The sequence below is a fragment of the Mesocricetus auratus genome, unplaced genomic scaffold (assembly GCF_017639785.1).
Source record: "Mesocricetus auratus isolate SY011 unplaced genomic scaffold, BCM_Maur_2.0 Super-Scaffold_100011, whole genome shotgun sequence".
Taxonomy (NCBI): Eukaryota; Metazoa; Chordata; class Mammalia; order Rodentia; family Cricetidae; genus Mesocricetus; species Mesocricetus auratus.
Window position 1 is genome coordinate 33,148,715 of NW_024429195.1, and position 19,991 is coordinate 33,168,705.

General features: G+C 45.3%; 1 protein-coding gene across 1 annotated transcript; it reads right to left on the reverse strand.

Annotated features, from left to right (window-relative positions):
• Window positions 1–1,287: 1,287 nt before the first annotated feature.
• Lrrc31 (leucine rich repeat containing 31) lies at window positions 1,288–19,398 on the reverse strand. The gene is given in 8 exon segments (XM_040755209.1): window positions 1,288–1,764; window positions 3,931–4,087; window positions 7,069–7,244; window positions 11,314–11,373; window positions 11,376–11,475; window positions 11,642–11,814; window positions 13,565–13,735; window positions 19,296–19,398. Coding segments are annotated over 8 exon segments (1,284 nt in total). The 3' UTR covers window positions 1,288–1,420.
• Between the last annotated feature and the right edge of the window lie 593 nt (window positions 19,399–19,991).

Below are 19,991 nucleotides of genomic sequence, written 5' to 3' on the forward strand. Positions count from 1 at the left end.
CACACACTTCTGCATCCGTCGGCGCGCACCCATTCTCACTGTCTGTGGAGCTCTTACGCAGCTCTCCGTTCCCCATGCCTTCCCCACGCGGTCACACGCCTCCACATTTCTTCTTACATTGCCCTTTCCGCACTCACATTCTCATTCGCACCTCTGCACGGCTCTTTTTCAGGGCTCCCTGCATTGCTCAACACCGCTTCCTCCTCTGTGCTGCGCAGCTCTCTGGCAGCCAAACAGTTTCAGGGCCCGACCCATTCTCATAACACAACATAAGTCGTGTAGTTTCTCTTAGGCCAGGGATGTCACACTGACTGGCCGGTGATTAACACTTTTGCCAGGCACACAGTCTAAATGGTTAGTGTTCCCAGGCAGAAAATGGCATTGGAATTCAAGAGTTAACAATAACAATTAATTAGCTGGACCTTGAGTGGTAGGGAGAACATTCAGACATCCATTGTGGCAGGAAGTTATGTCTACTAAAGTTGCTTCAAGCTCTGACCTTGAATTAGCAAAACACTTGGGGAAATGACCTCATGTATTTACCTCTAGGGGAGACAAGACATTCATCTCCAGGGACAACCAGCCTGCTTTGAATTGGTTCTGGTCTAAAATTATCTGTTTGTGACTGAGAACACTATTACTTTCCTATGTCAGTCTGAGTAATGTAAAATATCTTAGTATTATTTCTATTTATTAAAATTGTACAGTTAAGTAGGAATTATCTTCCTGACCATCCACAGTGATATGTGTGCCCACAAAACACACCACCAAAGGGCTGGGGAAATAACTATAGTGAGCTATTAGTAGTGGCACTTAAGAAAAGTTATGGACAGAAACAATTAGTCACTTACAGTCAGTAACTCCACAGCTTTGCCAAGTGGGGCTTTCCAACAGGGTGTTGAAGCCTCTGGTGGGTCGACTTGTTAAATACTAGTTGTCACTGGTGTATACTCGTATGGCCTCTTGCTCTCGGCAATCACTCCTTGCTTCTTTATGTGTGCTGCTTAGATCAAACTCGGGTCCTCATGCTTGCGTGGCAAGCATTTTCTAGACTGCGCCATCTCTGCACTCCCATATATGGTTACCATAGTCCAGTGGTTCTCAACCTTCCTGATGCTGTGACCCTTTAATACCGGTCTTCATGTTGTCGTGAACCCCTACCATAAAATTATTTTGTTGCTACTTTATAACTGTAATGTTGCTACTGTTATGAGTCATAATTCAAATATCTGAAATGTGACCCCTGTGAAAGGGTTGTTTGACCCCAAAGGGGCCATAACCCACAGGTTGAGAACCACTGTTATATATGATAATTGCAAAAATCGTCCAACATCCATGCTACTAAACAACACATCCTGAGCTCAGCTGATGTTGGGATTCATTCACATTCTTTTCCTCCATTAGAGAGACTTGTTTGTTATTAGGAAGCAGCCTGCTGAAACCCACCGTGGTCAAACTGAATGTCCCTTCTGTGGTTGTGGGTAAAACATTCTAGTTCTTCCTCCTTCGAGGCTGGGACGACCCACCTTCTCATTCCTATCTCGGTGATCACAGGAAGTTTGGTCACAGCACATAGTATGTGCCTAAACCATCGCCGGCAACCCCGGGAACTCGATGGCTGAAGGCTGATGTCTACTTCAGTTAGCTTTTTAAGGAAGCAGAGGTCTTGGCAGAAGATAGCCCATCCTGTGTCACAGATGCTGTTGTTGTAGCTTAGGTCAAGCTTCTGTAGCTTGGCTAAATGGCCTGTCGGTATGGCTGAGGCTGGAAAACAAAATCACTGTGACATATAAGGATACTCTCTCCTTTGGCTGTTCCCTCTTTCCAGTAACACACCTCTTCTGAGATTGGTAGCAATTGATAATGACTTGCTGCTAGCTCGTGGTTTCATTGGGGGCACCAGAAAGTATTTCAGTAAGAAACTTTATCTCTGTGTATCCCATGTACAGCTTGAAAATAGACACCCCCCCTTTCCTAACCCCTGACTGGAAGAGTTTCACCTGTGCATTCGTTTATGCTTTTGCCCCACGGAGTTCCAGCTCTGCTTCCCTAACTGGATGCACAGAATGATGGCACACCGACTTTGACTAAGGACCATTGGCACACAGCCACCTGGCTGTTGATTGCTGGTTGGCTATTCACTGATTATTAATTCTGCCACTATTCATTCAACACTTATTTGACAGAGTACATTCACTTTGGAGGTGCTGGGAATGGAGCCTAGGGTCTGGAACATGCCAGGTAAGCACTTCACTACTGAGCAGTATCACCACTCCTAACAGTAAATCCAGAAATAGGCAAGTTACCCAAGGCAAATGGCACCTGTATCCCTCTTCAGCTGAACCCAGAAAAGGGCTAGGGAGAAGAGAAAAGTGATGCAGAACCTCAGAACAAAGGATCTTGGGAGTTTTCATCCAACCCACAGAACAATGACCTGTGAAGCATCCCTGTGGCCACCCCTGCTGATGGCCACTATGATCACTACTGCTGATGGCCACTATGACCACCACTGCTGATGGCCACTATGACCACCACTGCTGATGGCCACTATGATCACCACTGCTGATGGCCACTATGTCTTCCACCCCATGCTCCTTCAGTCCATCCTGAAGCTGATCTCATGGAAGAACCTCACGCATCTTCTAGTGACTTTGACCTATCAGCTCATCTCAAGGAACATTTGTGGCTCCAGAAATCTGGTAGCGGAGTTGTGGTGGGGGGTCATGAAAGCTAGGTGGGAGACACCACACTTTCCATTGCTCCTAGATGGACCTGGACACTAGTACTGTAATTGAGGATAGTGGGCTCAGGTACATGGACTCAGAGCCTGGACTCTGGTAGCTTAAATTAGTCCTTATTTAGTTCTCTTTCCATACTTCTAAACTGCCCTAGGAGAAGTGTCAGATTTGTGCTACAATATCCCTTTAAGCCTTTTAGTCATTTTTTTTGACACTGAAAAAAAATGAACTTCTACTCATAGCCTGTAGCAAGGTAATATCTGTAATAATTGATACTCATACTTCAATTATGGTGACAAGCTGTTTCCTTCCCTCCCCTCCCTTTATCCCTCCCTCCCTCCATCCCTCTCTTTCTTTCTTCCTTCCTTTCATTTTTTCAAGACAGTGTCTTTCTGTGTAGCCCTGGCTGTCCTGGAACTTACTATGTAGACCAGGCTGTGCTTGAACCCGGACATCTGCCTGCCTCTGTCTCCCAAGTGCTAGAATTAAAGGCATGCACCACCACCTGGCATGATTTTTCTTTATTTTATGTCATATTTTATGTACTTAACTTTAAAACATATAGTAATATATGGGTATATGTGTCTATGTAGTAGTGTGCACACCTAACAGCAGGCTATGGAAGTTATAAGTACCCCAGTATGGGTTCTGGGAACCAAACACAGGTCCTCTGAAAGAGCATTATGCATTCTCAGTTGCTGAGACATCTCTCTAGCTCACTGTATTAATTTTTTATATTTTAACTTATTTTGAGATGCTAGAGATTGAATCCAGGGCCCAGTGCATGCTAGGCAAGCACTCTACTACTGAGAGACATCCTCAGACCCTCACCCCTGTCTTAGTCAAATAGACCTCAAAAGCATTTTTGGGTCAACTTATGGGAAAAATTAATAATGCAAGTACCACGTAGCTAGGGCACAATTAGTGCAAGCAAGCGACCGATGATAGATTCTTTGTGAGCGGCCGAATCAGAAGTTACCTGGCGGGAATGCCCCCTCCTTTCTCATCACCATCTTCTCTTCAGAACACTCTCTGTCATTTGGCTTCAGAATCATACCATTTTGTTTAACCAGATCTCTCTTAAACTGATACTGGGAAAAAGGAAGCCGCCACAGCCTGGTCCCTCAGCCCCGTGCCCACTATCTTGTCCACACTCTCTGCCAAGTCTACCTTTGGGAGGGTTAATACAAACCCAGGAGAACCACGTCCTCTGTCACCAGGGCACAGCTGCTCAGCCTTGGCACTCGGAGTGACCATGACAGCTCCAGTGTTTGAAGAAGCAGCTCCAGGTTACCACCAACACACTTATTCCAGGAAAGGTTGAGCATTTCCATAAACAGAGGCTTCGACTAAAGTTGTAATGGAAGAGCATCAGTAACTTGGGTCCCATGAGAGACCATAAGGGCCAGGACGGTATATTAACATACCTGGGGCTGAAAAGGTTGTACTTGGGACACTGTTGGCTACCTTAGAAAGCTAGACTTGATTAAATGGGACTCACCATTAGCTGGGCTTCTATCTATCTATCTATCTATCTATCTATCTATCTATCTATCTATCTATTTTTGTGCTTAAGAAGGAGAAAGGGCTAAGGTGCCTGGAAAGCGGATCAGCATTTTTCAGAGTACACCTGGATTGGTAGCTATGCCAATGTATGGTCTTGTTGAAATTCAGAGATGGCCCAAGCTTCTCTAAGACTCAAGAACATTGAGCAGTGTTTGTATTTACTTCATCAATTACCCGGGCAAGGGGTGGTAGTTTGAATGAGAAAGGCCCCCACAAGCTCATATATTCAGATGTTGGGTTCCCAGTTGGTGGAACTGTTTGGGAAGGACTAGGAGGCGTGGCCTTTGGGAGGAGGTGTGTCACTGCGCTTGGGCTTTGAGGATTCACCAAGCTCTGTCTCCTGCTGTGGATCAGATGTGAGCACTCAGCTACTGCCCCAGTGCCATGCCTGCCTCCTGCTGCTGCCACACTCCTCACCATGATGGCAGGGATTCATCCTCTGCACCATAAGCAAGCCCCAAATTAAATGTTTCCTTATGTACGTTGTCTTGGTCATGGTGTCTCTTCACAGAAATAGAAAAGTAACGAAGACACAGGAAAGGAACTAACACGTTTCAGATGGAGGTTTCTAAATGCTAATTAATTCTCAGATGGCTCCTAAGTTAAAATTAATAATAACAAATTATTCACAACCATAATAAGCCTTTTTTAATTGTTCTGCTTTCTTTATAGTGTTTAAGAGGAAATCCCACCCACTTATGGCACACAGGTTTATAATAAAGAGAAGTCAAATTTTCCATTTTTCTTATAAAAGTGATGTACAATGTTTATCACCTTGAGTGGTCAACTTATGTCAACAATGTGCTTTTTTGTGATAGTTTCCTTATTCTTTACTGATTATAGACCTGCAAGTAGAAGGAGTTGTTTCTAGAGACCTGCCATTCCTTCAGCATTTTTTATTCTCAAGCAATATAGAATTTTCTCAATAGGAGGTATATTTATGAAACATCACATTGTTCTCCAAATTACTGTATTCTGTAATTTTTCCAAATGAACATTAAGCAGTAGAATGTCTGTTTTATGTGTTTACCTAATCATTTCGTGGATTACAGACTCCTTTGAGAAGTCCGTTACTAGCCTACTTACTAATAACTAATAATGTAGAGAATGGTGAAAACGTGCTTCAAGGACGGACCGTACACACCCACACAGAGAAGTGCTTGAGTTAGGTTTCATTCTTGAGACAGGTACTTGCTATATGGCCCAGGCAGGTCTCGGTCCTGCCATCCTCCTGTCTCGGCCTCCTGGATGTTGGTACTAGAGGCAGCTACCACACACTTTGCCTTAACTATAAGTTCTGGCAAAGGCTACAAAGAGGCTCTTAATTTAGATGGTGACTGTGTTAAAAAGCAGTCATCACACCTAGACCTGAAAATCGTATGAGAACTACCAGGGAAGAGCAAAGGCTGGAAGCCGAATGTTCCAGAGATCAGAGTAGGAACAGCCGAGAACTCAGAGACACTGAAGGACCACAGAGAATCTGTCTGAGGCTGGGCCAAAGAGGTAGAGAGGCGCTAGGGCCTGATCACCTGACCCTCTGAGCTCACACTCAGGAACGTGTGCTCCCCTATAAAACCTAACCTGCTTTTAAATGGCATTTACAGACTCGACAATAATAGAAACAACTCGCATTTGTTGAGTATTAGTAGGAGGCAGCTTCCCCAGAACTGTCTGTGTATTAAAGCCACTTGCTTCTTACAGCCTGGTGATGATGTACATGCCATTGTCATATTTCTCTATTTTTATCTATTTACTTACTTATTTTATGTCTTTTTATTTTATTTAACTTTTTACACATATTACTCTCAGTTCCCTTTCCCTCCCCTCCTTCCCCAGCCCCTCCATTCCTTCCAGCCAGCCCCCCATCCCACTCCATCTCCCTTCCACTCCCCAGGGAGGGTAAGGCTTTCCATGGTGGATTTTCAGAGTCTGTCATATAATCCTGGGCAGGGCCTAGGTCCTCCCCCATGTATCTAGGCTGAGAGAGCATCCCTCCATGTGGAATGGGCTCCCAGAGTCCATTTGTATGCCAGGGATAAATACTGATCTACTCTCCAAGACCCCATAAATTGCTGAGGCCTCTTCCATGATACCCAAGTTTGGGGCAGGAGGGTGGGGAGAGGAGCAGTGTCTGGATCACTCCCATGCTGGTCTCTAAGTCATCAGTCTGGGGTCCATGTGTTCCCCCTTGTTTAGGTCAGCTGCCTCTGTGGGTTTCACCATCCTGGTCTTCATCCTTTGTTTATCACTCCTCTTTGCAAGTGGGTTCCAGGAGTTCAGTTCGGTTTTTAGCTGTGGGTGTCTGTCTCTGCTTCTATCAGCCTCTGGATGAGGGTTCTAGGATGGCATATAAGGTAGTCATCAATCTCATTATCAGGGGAAGGCTTGCCTAACATGCACAAAGTCCTGGATTCTACCCTCAGTGCCACACAAACTGAGCATGATAATATTGCATGTCTGGACTCCCAGCTCTGGGAAGAAGAGACAGGAGGACCAGAAGTTCAAAATCACGGTCAGCTAAATAGGTAGTTCAAGGTCAGCCTGGACTATATGAGATCCTGTCTCAAAATAATAATACAAGTAAAATAAATGCCCATGCCATTCATACAATTTTAAGAGAATATATTTACTGGAAAAACAAAAACAAACAAGTAAACACCCAATTAGTCCTTAGTTACTAGTCCTTTTCTTCACGTTAATCTTGAAATGAAATTCATGGTGTGTGTGTTGGGGGTGGGGTTGTGCATTCTGGGAGCTAGGATGCTGTCTTACCAAGGGCTGTGAAAGTTTCACTTTCCAAAGCACAACTGTTGATCAGTAAAGCCTTCAGTGCCGGTACAAATCAGAGCCTGCTGAGCAGGGTTTCAGAGGAGCCTCCCAGCTTTCTGTTGGATGATAAATCCAGTTCTTGAAGGTTTGAGAGTAAAGGGATGATCTGCGCTGTGGAAATATCAACTGTGACACATATGAGGCAGCATTTCACAGCATCGCGGGAACGTCTGTTTCCCACCATCTTCCTAACGCGGCTTCTACCAAGCTCATCCACATGACACCACCTTCCCTGGGACCCCCACACAGACTGTGCCACCACCAAACCAGCCTCTCTTCAGGGCGTTCCTTGGGCTTCTCTATTCCCAAGCCTCTTCGTGGACTAGAAGGTAAAAGCAAAGGATAGGAGATGGAATCGAGTTCTAATCCTGGAACTGTGTAATTAGCTGGGCCTGGTGGCTCAAGGCTGACGTCCCAGGCACTTGGGATGCTGAGGAAAGGGGGTTGACAGTTCAAAACCTACCTGATCAACTTTGTGAGACCTTGTGTCAAAATAAAAGACACAAAAGAGGATTGGGGGTAGAGCCCAGTGGTAGAGCATTCACTAGAGTGGGTAGGTCCTAGCTTCAAACCCAGGACCACAAAAGCAATGACAATAGCAAACCCTGAATGAGTTTGCAGTAGGCAGCTTCTCTGAAATACTTGTGTCACAAGATCACTAGAGAATTAAAATGGCTTGTTCCTAATAGTTTCCTTTAGTGCTGGCGCAAGTTCATGTCTGACACGATCATTTTCTTCTCAGAATGTTAAGAGACAGGAAAAATGAGCAGTTTTAGCAGGTGCATATTGGTAACAGCATTGGAGAGGGCTCCTAAGGAGCCTGCCTGCTGAGCCAAAAGGAGCTGCAGGGAATCGTGGAGCCAGCCTGGCCTAGCTGCCTAACAGGCATCATAGCTTCTTCATATTTAAGTCCATGGCTCCTGGGGCACTGTGTGCCTTTCAGGCACTCCCTCAGGCAGTGAGGCCTTCAGGCCACCTGTGATTCTATGTGCTCCCTAGAAGTCAGTGAAGCATGTGGAATTTGACAGGACAGTTGGTCTTAAACACCAATCTTGTGTACCCTTGCAAATGTCATTGTATCCTGGTAACCACCATTGTGCTGATCCTGGCAATTGCCATTATATTATATTTCTGATAAAGGTATAAGAAGTCTGATTGCTTGGAATAATCTTGTCACAGCCTCAGTCTTGCTGTGATCCCTCCAACTTATGCCTGGCCAAATAAAGTCCTATCAAGTAGCCTTGACCCAGTAAGTGCTGGTGCTACAGGTCTATCTTGCCTGCTTATAGGCCTCTCTGGAGCACTTACTAACAAAGGAAACATTATCCTAAGAGACCTGTGGAGCTAGCTTATCTCATGAAGTCTTCCAGGACCACCCAAGCCAAAGTACCTCTCAATCATAATCATATCTGTAGTGGGTTTAATGAGAATGCCCCCATAGGCTTAGATGTTTTAACACTTGGTCCCCAGTTTGAGGAGGTTTAGGAGGTTTGGCCTTATAGGAAGTTAACCAATGGGTCAGGCTTCGAGAGTTTTGCACACTATTTTCTCGATTACATATTTGTTTTCTTCCCGCACTGAAGATGAATACTGTGTGAGGGTGACTACTTCATCCCCAGAGTAGGGATCAGTACCCCGAACATCAAAACACAAAAGTGTGTATGAGAGAGGGGGTCTAGGAAAAGAAGAAAGAGAAAGTGGGACTCATGGTCCCAGTTGGGGTGTCCATTCCCTGGCACCCTCCACAGCGATTCATATTTTACCATGTAACTGTGAACAGGTTTTGTTTTATTCCTGCCCTACAAGACTGAAGCTCTGTCTGAATTCTGTGGGTCATGGTACAGAGCCTCACAACTGGAAGATTAATCAGTAGTTGCTAGTTAAACGAGCAGCAACTCTGTTCCTTAGGAGTTATCTGCAGCAATAAATAAATGCAGAAAATGGGATGCATGCTATGGGGAACCCAGGAATAATTGACATGAGAACACCCATGTCAAGGACCCAATGCCTGTCCCATGGCAAGGCCCTTCCCAGGTCAGCTCGGGAATGGTCCAAGTGTGCATGTTGACAGCGCATGCAGAACATACCAGCCTCAGCTTCCTCCTCCTTGATGACTGCAGTCTAAGAGTGCTTCACTACAGAGACCCCCTACCAACATTAGCTACCCCTCCTCACTCAGGTGTATGTAATAAATCCCCTCCTCACTCAGGTGTATGTAATAAACCCCCTCATTCAGGTGTATAACATGAGCCCACCTCCTTATTCAGCTGCATATAATAAACTGCCCTCATTATTTCTGCACTTACCCATCTTTGGGGGGCTTCAGTGGGATCCAGCTGACTTGCCCGGTTCACTCCTGAGAGGGGGGGTGTAGATTGAGGAAATGGCAGGTAAAGACACCAAGGAAAAGATGGAGACACAAAATAGAGTCGAGAGGACATACAAACTGGATGCCCCAAGTTTATTCTTCAACATTCTTATGTCCCCAACCAAAAAGGGGACAATGACAAAAGACTGCTTTACCATGATACAGGAAGCAAACAGACTTTCTTCAGTAATTCTCCAAACACTTAGACTAAGTCTCTCGTTATCTGGCCTTGAAGGTTAAGAGTAGCCAACACTTTAGACCCAATCTCTTAATAATCTAGATAAGACATCCACACCTTAGACCAAACATCCTACAGAAGCCATACCATAGACCTTTAGGTCTTATGACTTTAGCCTTGGGAAAGAACGGATAATTTTGAGCTCTCTGACCTTAAGTCAAGATGACTTGAAGCCATTTTTATGGACCCTGACAAATGGACTGCCCTCCTTATTCAGCTGTATATAAGGGGACCCCTTCCTCATTCAGTGGTGTGTAATAAGTGCACTGAGTTTCCAGTGTGTATTCTTCGGAGCACATGGCCCACCTGATGTCAGCTTTTCTATGCTTCTGTCTGTCATCTCTTCATTCCTCATCCCCCAAGTCAGGTGAAGTCCAGCGCCATGCAGACCATGGCAGCATCTCACTCCCATCTTTGTGAATCCAGTCGCAGAAGAACCATGCTATGAGCTGCTGTTCTTACAGGATCATCAGTTCCCCCGGGCACTCTCCCATGACAAGGACGGCTTATTCCTGTGCTCTGCCACCAGCTAACGTGAAGCTCCTGTAGCCCACTATAGCCTGTGAGAGCAACAATGTGACATTCAGAGCTGTGGGGTGTGCCACATGAATCTGGTGTCTCAAGTGTGGGTACCTGCACATTCCTGGCTCCCACTAAGGGCGGTATTCCCTCGGCCTGTGAGTAAAGGGATAAGACATTGCATAGGCTCTGTGGATAGTAAAAAGGACTTTTCCACTTTAAAGTCTTCATGAAAGCTTTGAACTCTTTAGACTATTCCAGATCAAGAGACGGGAGTCTGAGGAATAACTCAGCAGACCCAAAAGGTGGTTGTTAGACTCAAAATTTTATTTTTAATATTTTCCTTCCCCAAAATGTGTTTTAAAAATCTGTGTTATTCTTACTTGCCATCCATTTGCATATTAAGCATGCCCTTAGTGGGAGCCAGGAATGTGTGGGTACCCACACTTGAGCCACAGGGTGATTCAGGATCAGATCCACTCCTACCTTGGAAGTTGCCCTCGATCTGAGCAGAACTCAAGGACCATCTCATGCCTGGGTTGCCTGAGGACCCTGAAGCTGAGTGGAGTTCAGTGTGATGAGGTTGGGGAACAAAGGCAGAGAGACAGAGGGACAAGAAGACATTTGGACTCTTGCAATAGTTGAGGCCGGAGACGTCAGGTTCCCAAATTAGGGTAGCAGACTTTGAAAGGGAAGTCATGTTCAGTATCTTCAAGTTCAGAATGGCCACATATGGGTGGATAAGAGGAATTTCTGGCTTTCTTGCTACAGGAAATTGCATTTATATATTATAGGTAATAACTACAGAACTACACTTGATCACTTGTGTGTGTGTGTGTGTGTGTGTGTGTGTGTGTGTGTGTGCGTGCGCGCACACCAAGGTGTATGTGTGGAGATCGGGGAACTGGGTCTTTCCTTCCACCATGGGCCCTGGGAATCAAACCCAGGCAGCAGGCCTGGATGATTTTACCCAGTGAGCTATCTCACCAAGCCCGATATATGATACATTTTATATTTTACATGCAAAATCTTAAATTTAACCATCATTAACTCACCCAGCAGTCTGACACTCTCTGGGGATAATCCACAGGAATGCAACATCAATACCTTCAGCCTGCGGTACTCTTTAATCCTTGTGCTATGATGTATAGACTGCTGCCAATGTTTCTGTTAATGGAGAGGTCAAATACTTCAAGGCTCTGTAGTTTAGGTAGCAAGGGAATAAATCCAACATGGAGAGTGTCCATGTGGAAGCCAAGTTTAACCAGAGGTCTACTGTAGCTCCCCATGCCCTGGGGACTGAGAGCACCTGGGGACAGTCCCCAGATGCCAATCACAGGCATCTTCCCTACATTTTTCTGGGAAGAACTCTTCTAAATTCCACTTACCCACAAACTCCCCATCCTGGGGTGTGAGGGTGCAGTCCACAAGTTCCAGTGTTTGAGTTTTACTCCCTTTTTGCAATGTGCGGAGAACCTGAGGCAACTTTCCCTCCACTTTGCTGTTTCAGGGTAAACTCAGTTCTTCAAGTTCAGGCATCATTTCAAGAGCATCTCCTAAGTACAAAATATCCCATAATTCAGTGGGTGCTGGCTCAGAAAGGCAGAGACGTCACCCGCGACCAGGACCGCGAGTATTTAGGAATTATGGAAGCTGGGGTGGATACTCTGTTAACTGATGAGGAGCAAAGACAAGAAAGGGACGGGTTCCTGCCCCTAACAAGAGTGAGCGCCTCCGTGTGCAGGCACAACATTCTAGTCCTTCAAAAGCTCAGGAAGCCATGTCCCTGAGCCAACCACAGTTGTAAACAACTGACCCAGAGGCAGCCGATCTTTGCCGGCTGTTCTCTGCGGGTTAGTATCTGTTAAATGCAGCCCACCTGCTCCACCTCCACCCGCTCTCCCTGGCATCAGGCTGGACCCAGGTAGAGGGGAAGCAAACTCACCACCGCGGTGGTAAAGCTCACTTTGACACCAGGAGAAGACTCGGTGATAAGTGACCAAGAACAGCCACAACCGGGGGCTCAGGGGGGAGTGGGGAGAAACCTAACACTTTCTTGCCTGAAACCATTTCATAGGGAAAACAACTGAAGTAAGATAGTGACCAGCAAGAGATGTGGGGGCCTTGAACCCCCTCTCCCCAGGGACTAAGAAGAGGACACATTTGGTATTCATTTTGTTAACACAAATCTTTGAAGATATGGGGATGACCAAATTAATTCTTCAAAATAGAAAAAGAATAAATAAACCAGAAAGCATTTGGGTAAACACTATGCATTTTCACAAATTTTATCTTATTTTCCCTTAATGTATAATTTAACTTGAGGTTCCAGTTGCAGCTAAACCAATTTTTAGTTTTAAAAAACCCTCATTTTTATCAGTTTTTAAAGGTGGGTTAGAAAAAAGGAGGTAAGCATTATTTTGGAATTTTAAAACAGGTTAACTGCCTATCTACTCCAATTCTTCCACTTTTATAGATGAGATTGTGAAAACTTCAGTGGGGTAGCATTAAAATAACCTCATAAAAGCCATGCAGGCAGGTGTCTGGTCAGTTTTGTCCCTGTCCTTATCCACAGAGCTCAGCACAGTCTGGGGTCCAAGGCACCCAAGTCCCCAGAGTAACACTGTCTCCTGGCACACTCTTAAGCATCCACACATGCAGAGACAACACTGATGGTTTGCCACTGAGGTGTTGGGTGGAAAAGATGCTTCAGGGGAAGCCATGTCTTCTGTTGACATTTCTAAGTTTTTGATTGTGTGTGTATATGCATGTGTGTGTGCACAGGTGTGCACATACATGGGGAAGTCATGGAGCTACCTTTGGTGTTGTTCTTCAAGTGCATCTGTCTCCCTGTTCTTTTTCATTTGTTTTTGTTTTGTTTTGCTTGTGAAAAGGGATCTGTCACTGGGCTGGAGCTTGCTGGCTGGCTAGCAGGCACCAAGGATCTGCCTGACTCTGCCTCTGTGGCACTGGGATTCTCTCCGCTCCTATCCCCCAGCCTGTCCTGGAACTCACTTTACAGACCAGGCTGGCCTCGAACTCAACTGAGATCCGCTTGCCTCTGCCTCTCAAGTGCTGGGATTAAAGGCGTGCACCGCCGCTGCCGCCGCCGCCACCACCACCACCACCACCAGGCAGAACTGCCACATTCAGTTTATATTTATGGGTTCTGAAGTTCAAACTTGGGTCCTTGTATTTTCAAGCTTTATGACCTGAGCCACCTCCCCAGCCCCTGGTCTTTTATTTGTTTTCTCAAGTTGGTAGACAAAGAGAAGCCACCACATTGTAGGGGAGGTGTCGCCTTACCCAGCATTTGAAGATCCTCAGACATAAGTCCACAGCCCCTCATCCTCAGGACTTTCGGCTTGCAGACCTGACGTATCTGTTCAACCAGCAAGTGGAGGGTTCCGCTGACAGAATCATTCCAGGAAACGTCTAGTTCTTCCAAGTCTGAGAGGAAAGGCAACCAGGCAGCCAAAGTGGGCAGAAGAAAATGCAGATCCGTGCATGTAATCCGTGATTTGTAATAAATCACAACACAGCGCCCACGTGCTCAGGGTGTAGTTTCAGGCTATATGAAAACACAGGGGCAGGCATGCTGACATTCAGCAAAGCCCCTTGCTTTCAAGTGGGGAAACTGTCCCATTTATATTTCCTGTTTCTTGGGATAGTTCCTATTTTTCCCAAAAGAAAAAATAATCGCACACTATAACCACAGTGATGTCCACATATGATTCTACAGAACTTTCTGTTACTGTTGAACCCTGAGGTAGAAATGACAACTTTGGGTCTGCTGTCACTAGCGCAGCTGCTACTGTTCTGTGAGTACTGCTCTTTGTGTATAGAGTGTAGCCTTCCCCGCCATCCGCCTGGGCCCTGCCACAGTTGCAGTCCCCAAGTAACACACAAGACGCTATATTAATTATGAAGCTGTTGGCCGTTTGCTTGTTTCTTACTGGCTATCTCTGACTTAAGAATTTATCCCATAATTGTAATTCTAAGTATTTCTCTTACCGGATAAAGGGTCCGGACCTCTTACTCCTCTGGCGGTTACATCGTGTCTCTCTCTGCCTCTCTTTCCCAGAATCCTCCTTGACTCCTAGTCCCACCTAACGTGCTTCCCTATTGGCCAACAGTGCTTCATTAAAACAACCAACAAGAGACAGATCTACAGAATGACATCTCCCATCATTTGTGTGTTGCAAAAGGCCATCTGACATGCAGCCCCTGGCTCTATCAGACCCTCACGCTGGAAGCTGGCAAATGTCCAGGGTCAGGTCGGCAGAGACCAGAACTGTCTGTACATTTTTGTAGCAGGCTTTTTCTTTTGGGTCACCAACCAGCTCCCAAATCATGACATGGAGACTTCTTATTAGTTCGGGATGCTCAACCATATCTTAGTTCTTATTTTAATCTGTTTGTCTTTACCTATATTTTGCCTCGGGGCTTTTTTTGCCTTTTTTCCTTCTGTATATCTTACTTTCTCTGCTTCTTGTGTCTGGCTGACTGACAGCCGCCTGATTTCTGGCCCCAGGCAATCACTCTCTTTCTCCCTCATTCTTTCCTCCTTCTCTTCTTTTTCCTAGATTTCTTCTCCTACTTGCTCTCTTTGCCTATCCCTCTCCTGCCTAGCTATTGACCATTCAGCTTTTTATTAGACCAGTCTGGAGCCTTAGGCAGGCAGGGTGAAATAGCAACACAAATGCAGCACAAACAAATGTAACAAATCTTTACATCATTAACAAAGGCCGCAGAAACTAATGTAATACATCTTTGCCTAGTTAACATAATATTCCACAACACATTCTCTTTATTATCTTGATCACCCAATGATCACGACCTTCTACTTATTGGTCATTATTAATTTTGAGACAGGGTTTCCCTATGCAGCCCTGGCTGGGCTGGAATTTGCTACGTATCACAGAGACCCACTTCCGTCTGCCTCCAGAGTCCTAGGATTAAAGGTGTGGGCAACCACCATGCTCAGTCCTGTGTTATACTTAAATGGACAGTGATGTGAGAGTTTGTGGATTCAGCTTTCTCTGAGTCGCTACCACAGGTTGTTAAAAAGCAAAGTTGCCTGCTGTGGAAAATTCTTGAAGGATATCTTTATGCTTTCAGGAACAGCAAGATGGGTGACGATGGGCAGGCAGAGGAGGCAAGGCTTGCCTGAATGCCACTCCAGTCTGTCCTGAGCATTAAAAGGACAGCAGGAAGCAGTGCATTGGGCTTCTGTGGTTTCAGGTCAAGAGAGTCTGGAGTCCCAGTTCTGAAGCTCCAGCTACAGCAAAAACCTCTTTGTTATGGTAGCATGCAAAGCACTCAGCCATTGCATCCTATTCACCACAACCAAACTTTGTAAAGAACAAAACCACTGAATACATAGCACAAACACATCAGCAAACATACAGGAAAAGAAAAATCTTGCCTTTCTGACATCAAACACTAAGTTAGCAGCTGACTGCTTTCACTTCAGTTTTTGTTTGAATTCATAAAGGACATCAAGTCTCCTTCCTGGTGGCGACTTCATGAATAAAATGCAGCCGCTGTGCTCAAACACAAGCCAGTGGTAAAACCAGTTCCCATTAGAGTCCCCTGAGGGCTGGCTGAGACACAGGTCCTAGGGTCATGTCCATCAGAGTCCCCTGAGGACTGGCTGAGACACGGGTCCTAGGGTCATGTCCATCAGAGTCCTCTGAGGACTGGCTAAGACACGGGTCTAGGGTCATGTCCATCAGAGTCCCCTGAGGACTGGCTGAGACATGAGTCCTAGGGCAGCTTCCATCACAGTCCCCTGAAGGACTTGCTAAAAAACAAGACAGAAAAGTCCAGTTCTGTAGGTTTGGGTTGGTAGGTTTGGCTACATTCCCAGAAGTGCTGGAACAGCTCTGATCACTTAGGCTGTGGCTTATAGTTCTCACTAAGAATCCTATCCCAGGGTTGTGTGATGACTCAGTGGGTAAAGACATGGGCTTACTCAACCTGAAGACCTGAGCTTGATCTCAAGACCCTGTGCTATACAGAGAGGGAAAGATTTTCTCAAGTGTGTTTTGACCAATGTACATGAGATAATGGTATGCACATATGCATATGCACACATATAACAAATGAAACAATTTGTTTAAAAACATTTTTTAAAGAGCCCTTTCCCATAATGGCATAGATTTTAATTAAAATTAATTTTAGGTAATTAAAATGGTGCTCTAGTCTAAGTATCTTTATTTCCTCCCCTTCCCTATGCATGCCTGAAAGGTAATCCCTGCTGTAGTAGTATTAAGAGGCAGGATCTTGGATTGGAGAGATGGTTCAGCAGTTAAGAGCCCTACTGCTCTTCCAGAGGACCAAGCTCAATTCCCAGCACCCCTGTGATGGCTCACAGCCATCTGGAACTCCAGTTTCAGGAGCCCAGTGCCCTCTTGTGGCATCAGTGGCACATGCTGCACATACACACACACAGGCAAAACACCCACACAGATAAAACAGTACAATAAAAAATTGAAGAGAAAGCCAGGATGCTTTTCAGGTAATTAAGTCATGAAGGTGGAGCCCTCACAAGCATAATTAGTGGCTGTAGTGGTTTGAATGATGAGTCCATATGTCTCAGCATCTGAATCCTTGGCCTCCTGTTAGTAGCCCTGTTTGGAGAGGCTCAGGATGGATGAAGGAAGTGAGTCCCTGGGGGCAGGCTTTGAGGTTTTAAAAACCATGTGCTGTTTCCAGGATACTCTCTCTGTTTCCCGTTTGTAGTTGGAGATGTGAGCTCTTGGCTGCTGTTCCAGCCTCCACGTCTCTCTGCTGCCTGCTACCTCTACTCCAAAGTTAAGGACTCTAACCTTTTGGAGCGATAAGCCCCAAACAAACTCATCTCCCTATAAGTTGCTTGGTCAGTGTTTTATTACAGCAACAGAAAAGTAATTTCCACAAGGAGCTAGCTTGAAGGAGCCTGTTCTGTCCACTCTGGCAGGATACCACTAGAATACACCTGTAGAGTATGGGAGTGAGTTGAGACTTGCTAGACCAAGTCATATTGAAAAACCTCAATACACCCCCCTTTTTTTTGAGACTCAGAAGGTTGCCTCAGTGGAAAATTCCCCAAGGTCCCTTCCCCTAGACAGGGAACAAGGTCAGATTAAAAAGAACATCTGGTCTAGAGTGCTGATGCAGGACACCGGCAGGCTGTTAAGATAAGTTTAATCTTGACCTTGTGGAAGGATGAGTTATGCCCACGCTTCTTACAATATCCCTATTGCTTGCCCAGATCTGTACCTGCAGTGGCTCTGCTTTTTACAATACCCCTATTGCTTTGCTTGCCAAAATGATGTACATAAAAAGAAAACTGTCCTAAAGCCCGGGGCTCTCAGCTAGCTAAGGCAGCTAGAGTGCCTGCAGATGCCTGTGTAAACAATAAACCTCTTGCAGTTTGCATCCAACTGTCTGGTTATTGAGCTCGGGATGTCATGAGGCATTCAGCCTGACAACTTCAGGTCTTTCAATATCAACTTTCACTTTCTAAACTCCAGCCAGACTGTTTCCCTACTGCAGCCCATGTAGGCTAAGACTAAGTTGAGGATTGTAGTTGATTTTTTTATGCTTTTTTCTTTGGGGACCTGCCACCTAGCTCCTAAACAATCACATGGAGACTTATTATTACTTATAAATATAAATTCTCGACCTTAGCTTGGCTTATTTCTAGCCCGCTTTTCTTAAATTCTCCCATCTACCTTTTGCCTCTGGGTTTTTACCATTCTCTATTTCTGTATATCTTTTCTTTCCTTCTTACTCTGCGTCTGACTGTGTGCCTGGGTGACTGGTCCCTGGCATCCTTTTCTTCTCCCTCTTCTCTTTTTCTCCTGTTTATTCTGTCTGCCCCACCTGTCCTTTCTTATGCCTAGTTGATGGCCTTTTATCTCTTTATTAGACCAATCAGGAGTTTTAGACAGGCCAAGTAACACAGCTTCACAGAGCTAAACAAATGCAACATAAAATAATGTAATACACCCTTGCATCATTAAATATTCCACAGCATAAATAAATGTAACACATCTTCAACTAATATTCCACAGCAGAGGGTGCCTAATTTAGATATAGTTTTGGCATCTCTCTATTGGCAGACACATGCAGTCTCATCAGAGGCTTATTTTAAAGTATCTGAAAAGCAGAATACAAGAGTGACATGGGGGGAGGAGCTATTGACAACCAAAGGCATGTAATGGCAACAAACATTGTTACTTTTGTTTGTTAAGATGGAAGCAATGGTTGCTGGAAGTTTTGCTTTTGTTTCTCAATGCTAAACAAGGCAATACCCCTTTAACGTCTCTGCAGGCCTCAATGACATCGGTTAGGCTGATGAGTTTATCGTTTTGGGGGAACAGATTTATCTCAAAGAGTAAGAAGCAATCACTAGGTAGGTAAAATTGTAAAATTGCTCAGGAAGAAAACAAGTGAATTGATCTAAGCTCAACTCACATCTGAGAAGCTTCAGGGAGGACCGATTTACTTTCCTTCTCTTTTCTTTTTAAGGGAAGCCCCCACAGAAAGCTTTTATTTGTTCAAAGAAATCAATGCCTTTCGTTGTAAAGCAAGAAACAACCCCAACAACTGTCAATACTTTCAAAACCAACATACTAAACTTGATTCTCATTAGAATGGAAGATGGTTTGTTTTGTTTTGTTTCACAATAGTGAGTTAATGGATCCCAGGATGGCTTGAAACTCCCTGAGTAGCCAAAGAGGACCTTAAACTTCTGATTGTTTGCTGCCACCTCCCAAGAGCTGGAATTACTGGTGCCAAGTGGGGCTAGGGTGGAAATCAGGGCTAGAGAGAGCTGGCAAATTCTCTCTTCACTAAGCTATGTCCCAGCCCTTAGTGTGAGTTGGTTTGTTTGCTTTCTGAATAAACAGTGGTGTTCTGCTTTCTGAGGTTGTCAAGGACCACTCAGGGGACCTCAGTGTGCCACGTGGGTCACTGTGTATCCTTTGACTGTTCTTGATGTAAAGGCCTTACATTCGCTATACAAAGTTAACATCACACAGACCTGTTTCCTTCTCATGTGCTGCTGTTAATCCACAACTGCTCAAGTCTAGACACTTGTTGGCAGCCTTTCTGCAGAGCTTCTTCAGGAACCAGTCACTTTCTTTCATATCGGGTTCCAGATCCATTTCTAAACCAAGAGGTATAGTTGTGTAAAGGCCAAAGAATTTGCTCTCCACAACAGTTAAAAATATAGGTTACCGCGATCCCGTGTGGAGAGAGACAGAAGCCCTAAGTCCCCTTAGGAACTCTCCCAAGGTGGGAGATACTGACCTGGGACCCATTGGCTCCTGTTTCTGCTACCAGGTGTTCAGACACTGCGCCGGAGAGCTGGAGGCAGTGGTGGACTCACTGTCCTGGCCAGCCCTGGGCTTCTCAGCTTCAGTGCCGCACTGAGCAGCTTGGGCTCCCATTTCAGAGGTGTGCTGTTTAAAGAACATCCATCCCTCTGGCAGTGTGATGCAGGTAACTCCTGAAACCAACCGGTGAAGAATGGTAGGCACCGGTATCATTATCCAGGCATCCCAGGAGGCCTTGGGAAGTGAGGAAAAGAGTGCAGGCCAGTTTCCAGACAGACCACTCAACTGCAGACACAGATGCGGAGAGAGCAGTTCCTGAGAGAGCTGTAGCATTTCCTCTGCTCCTGCAGGGGTCCCTTTAGAAAGCCTCGTGTGTCCTCCTCGCTCACTGTTAGAGGAAATTT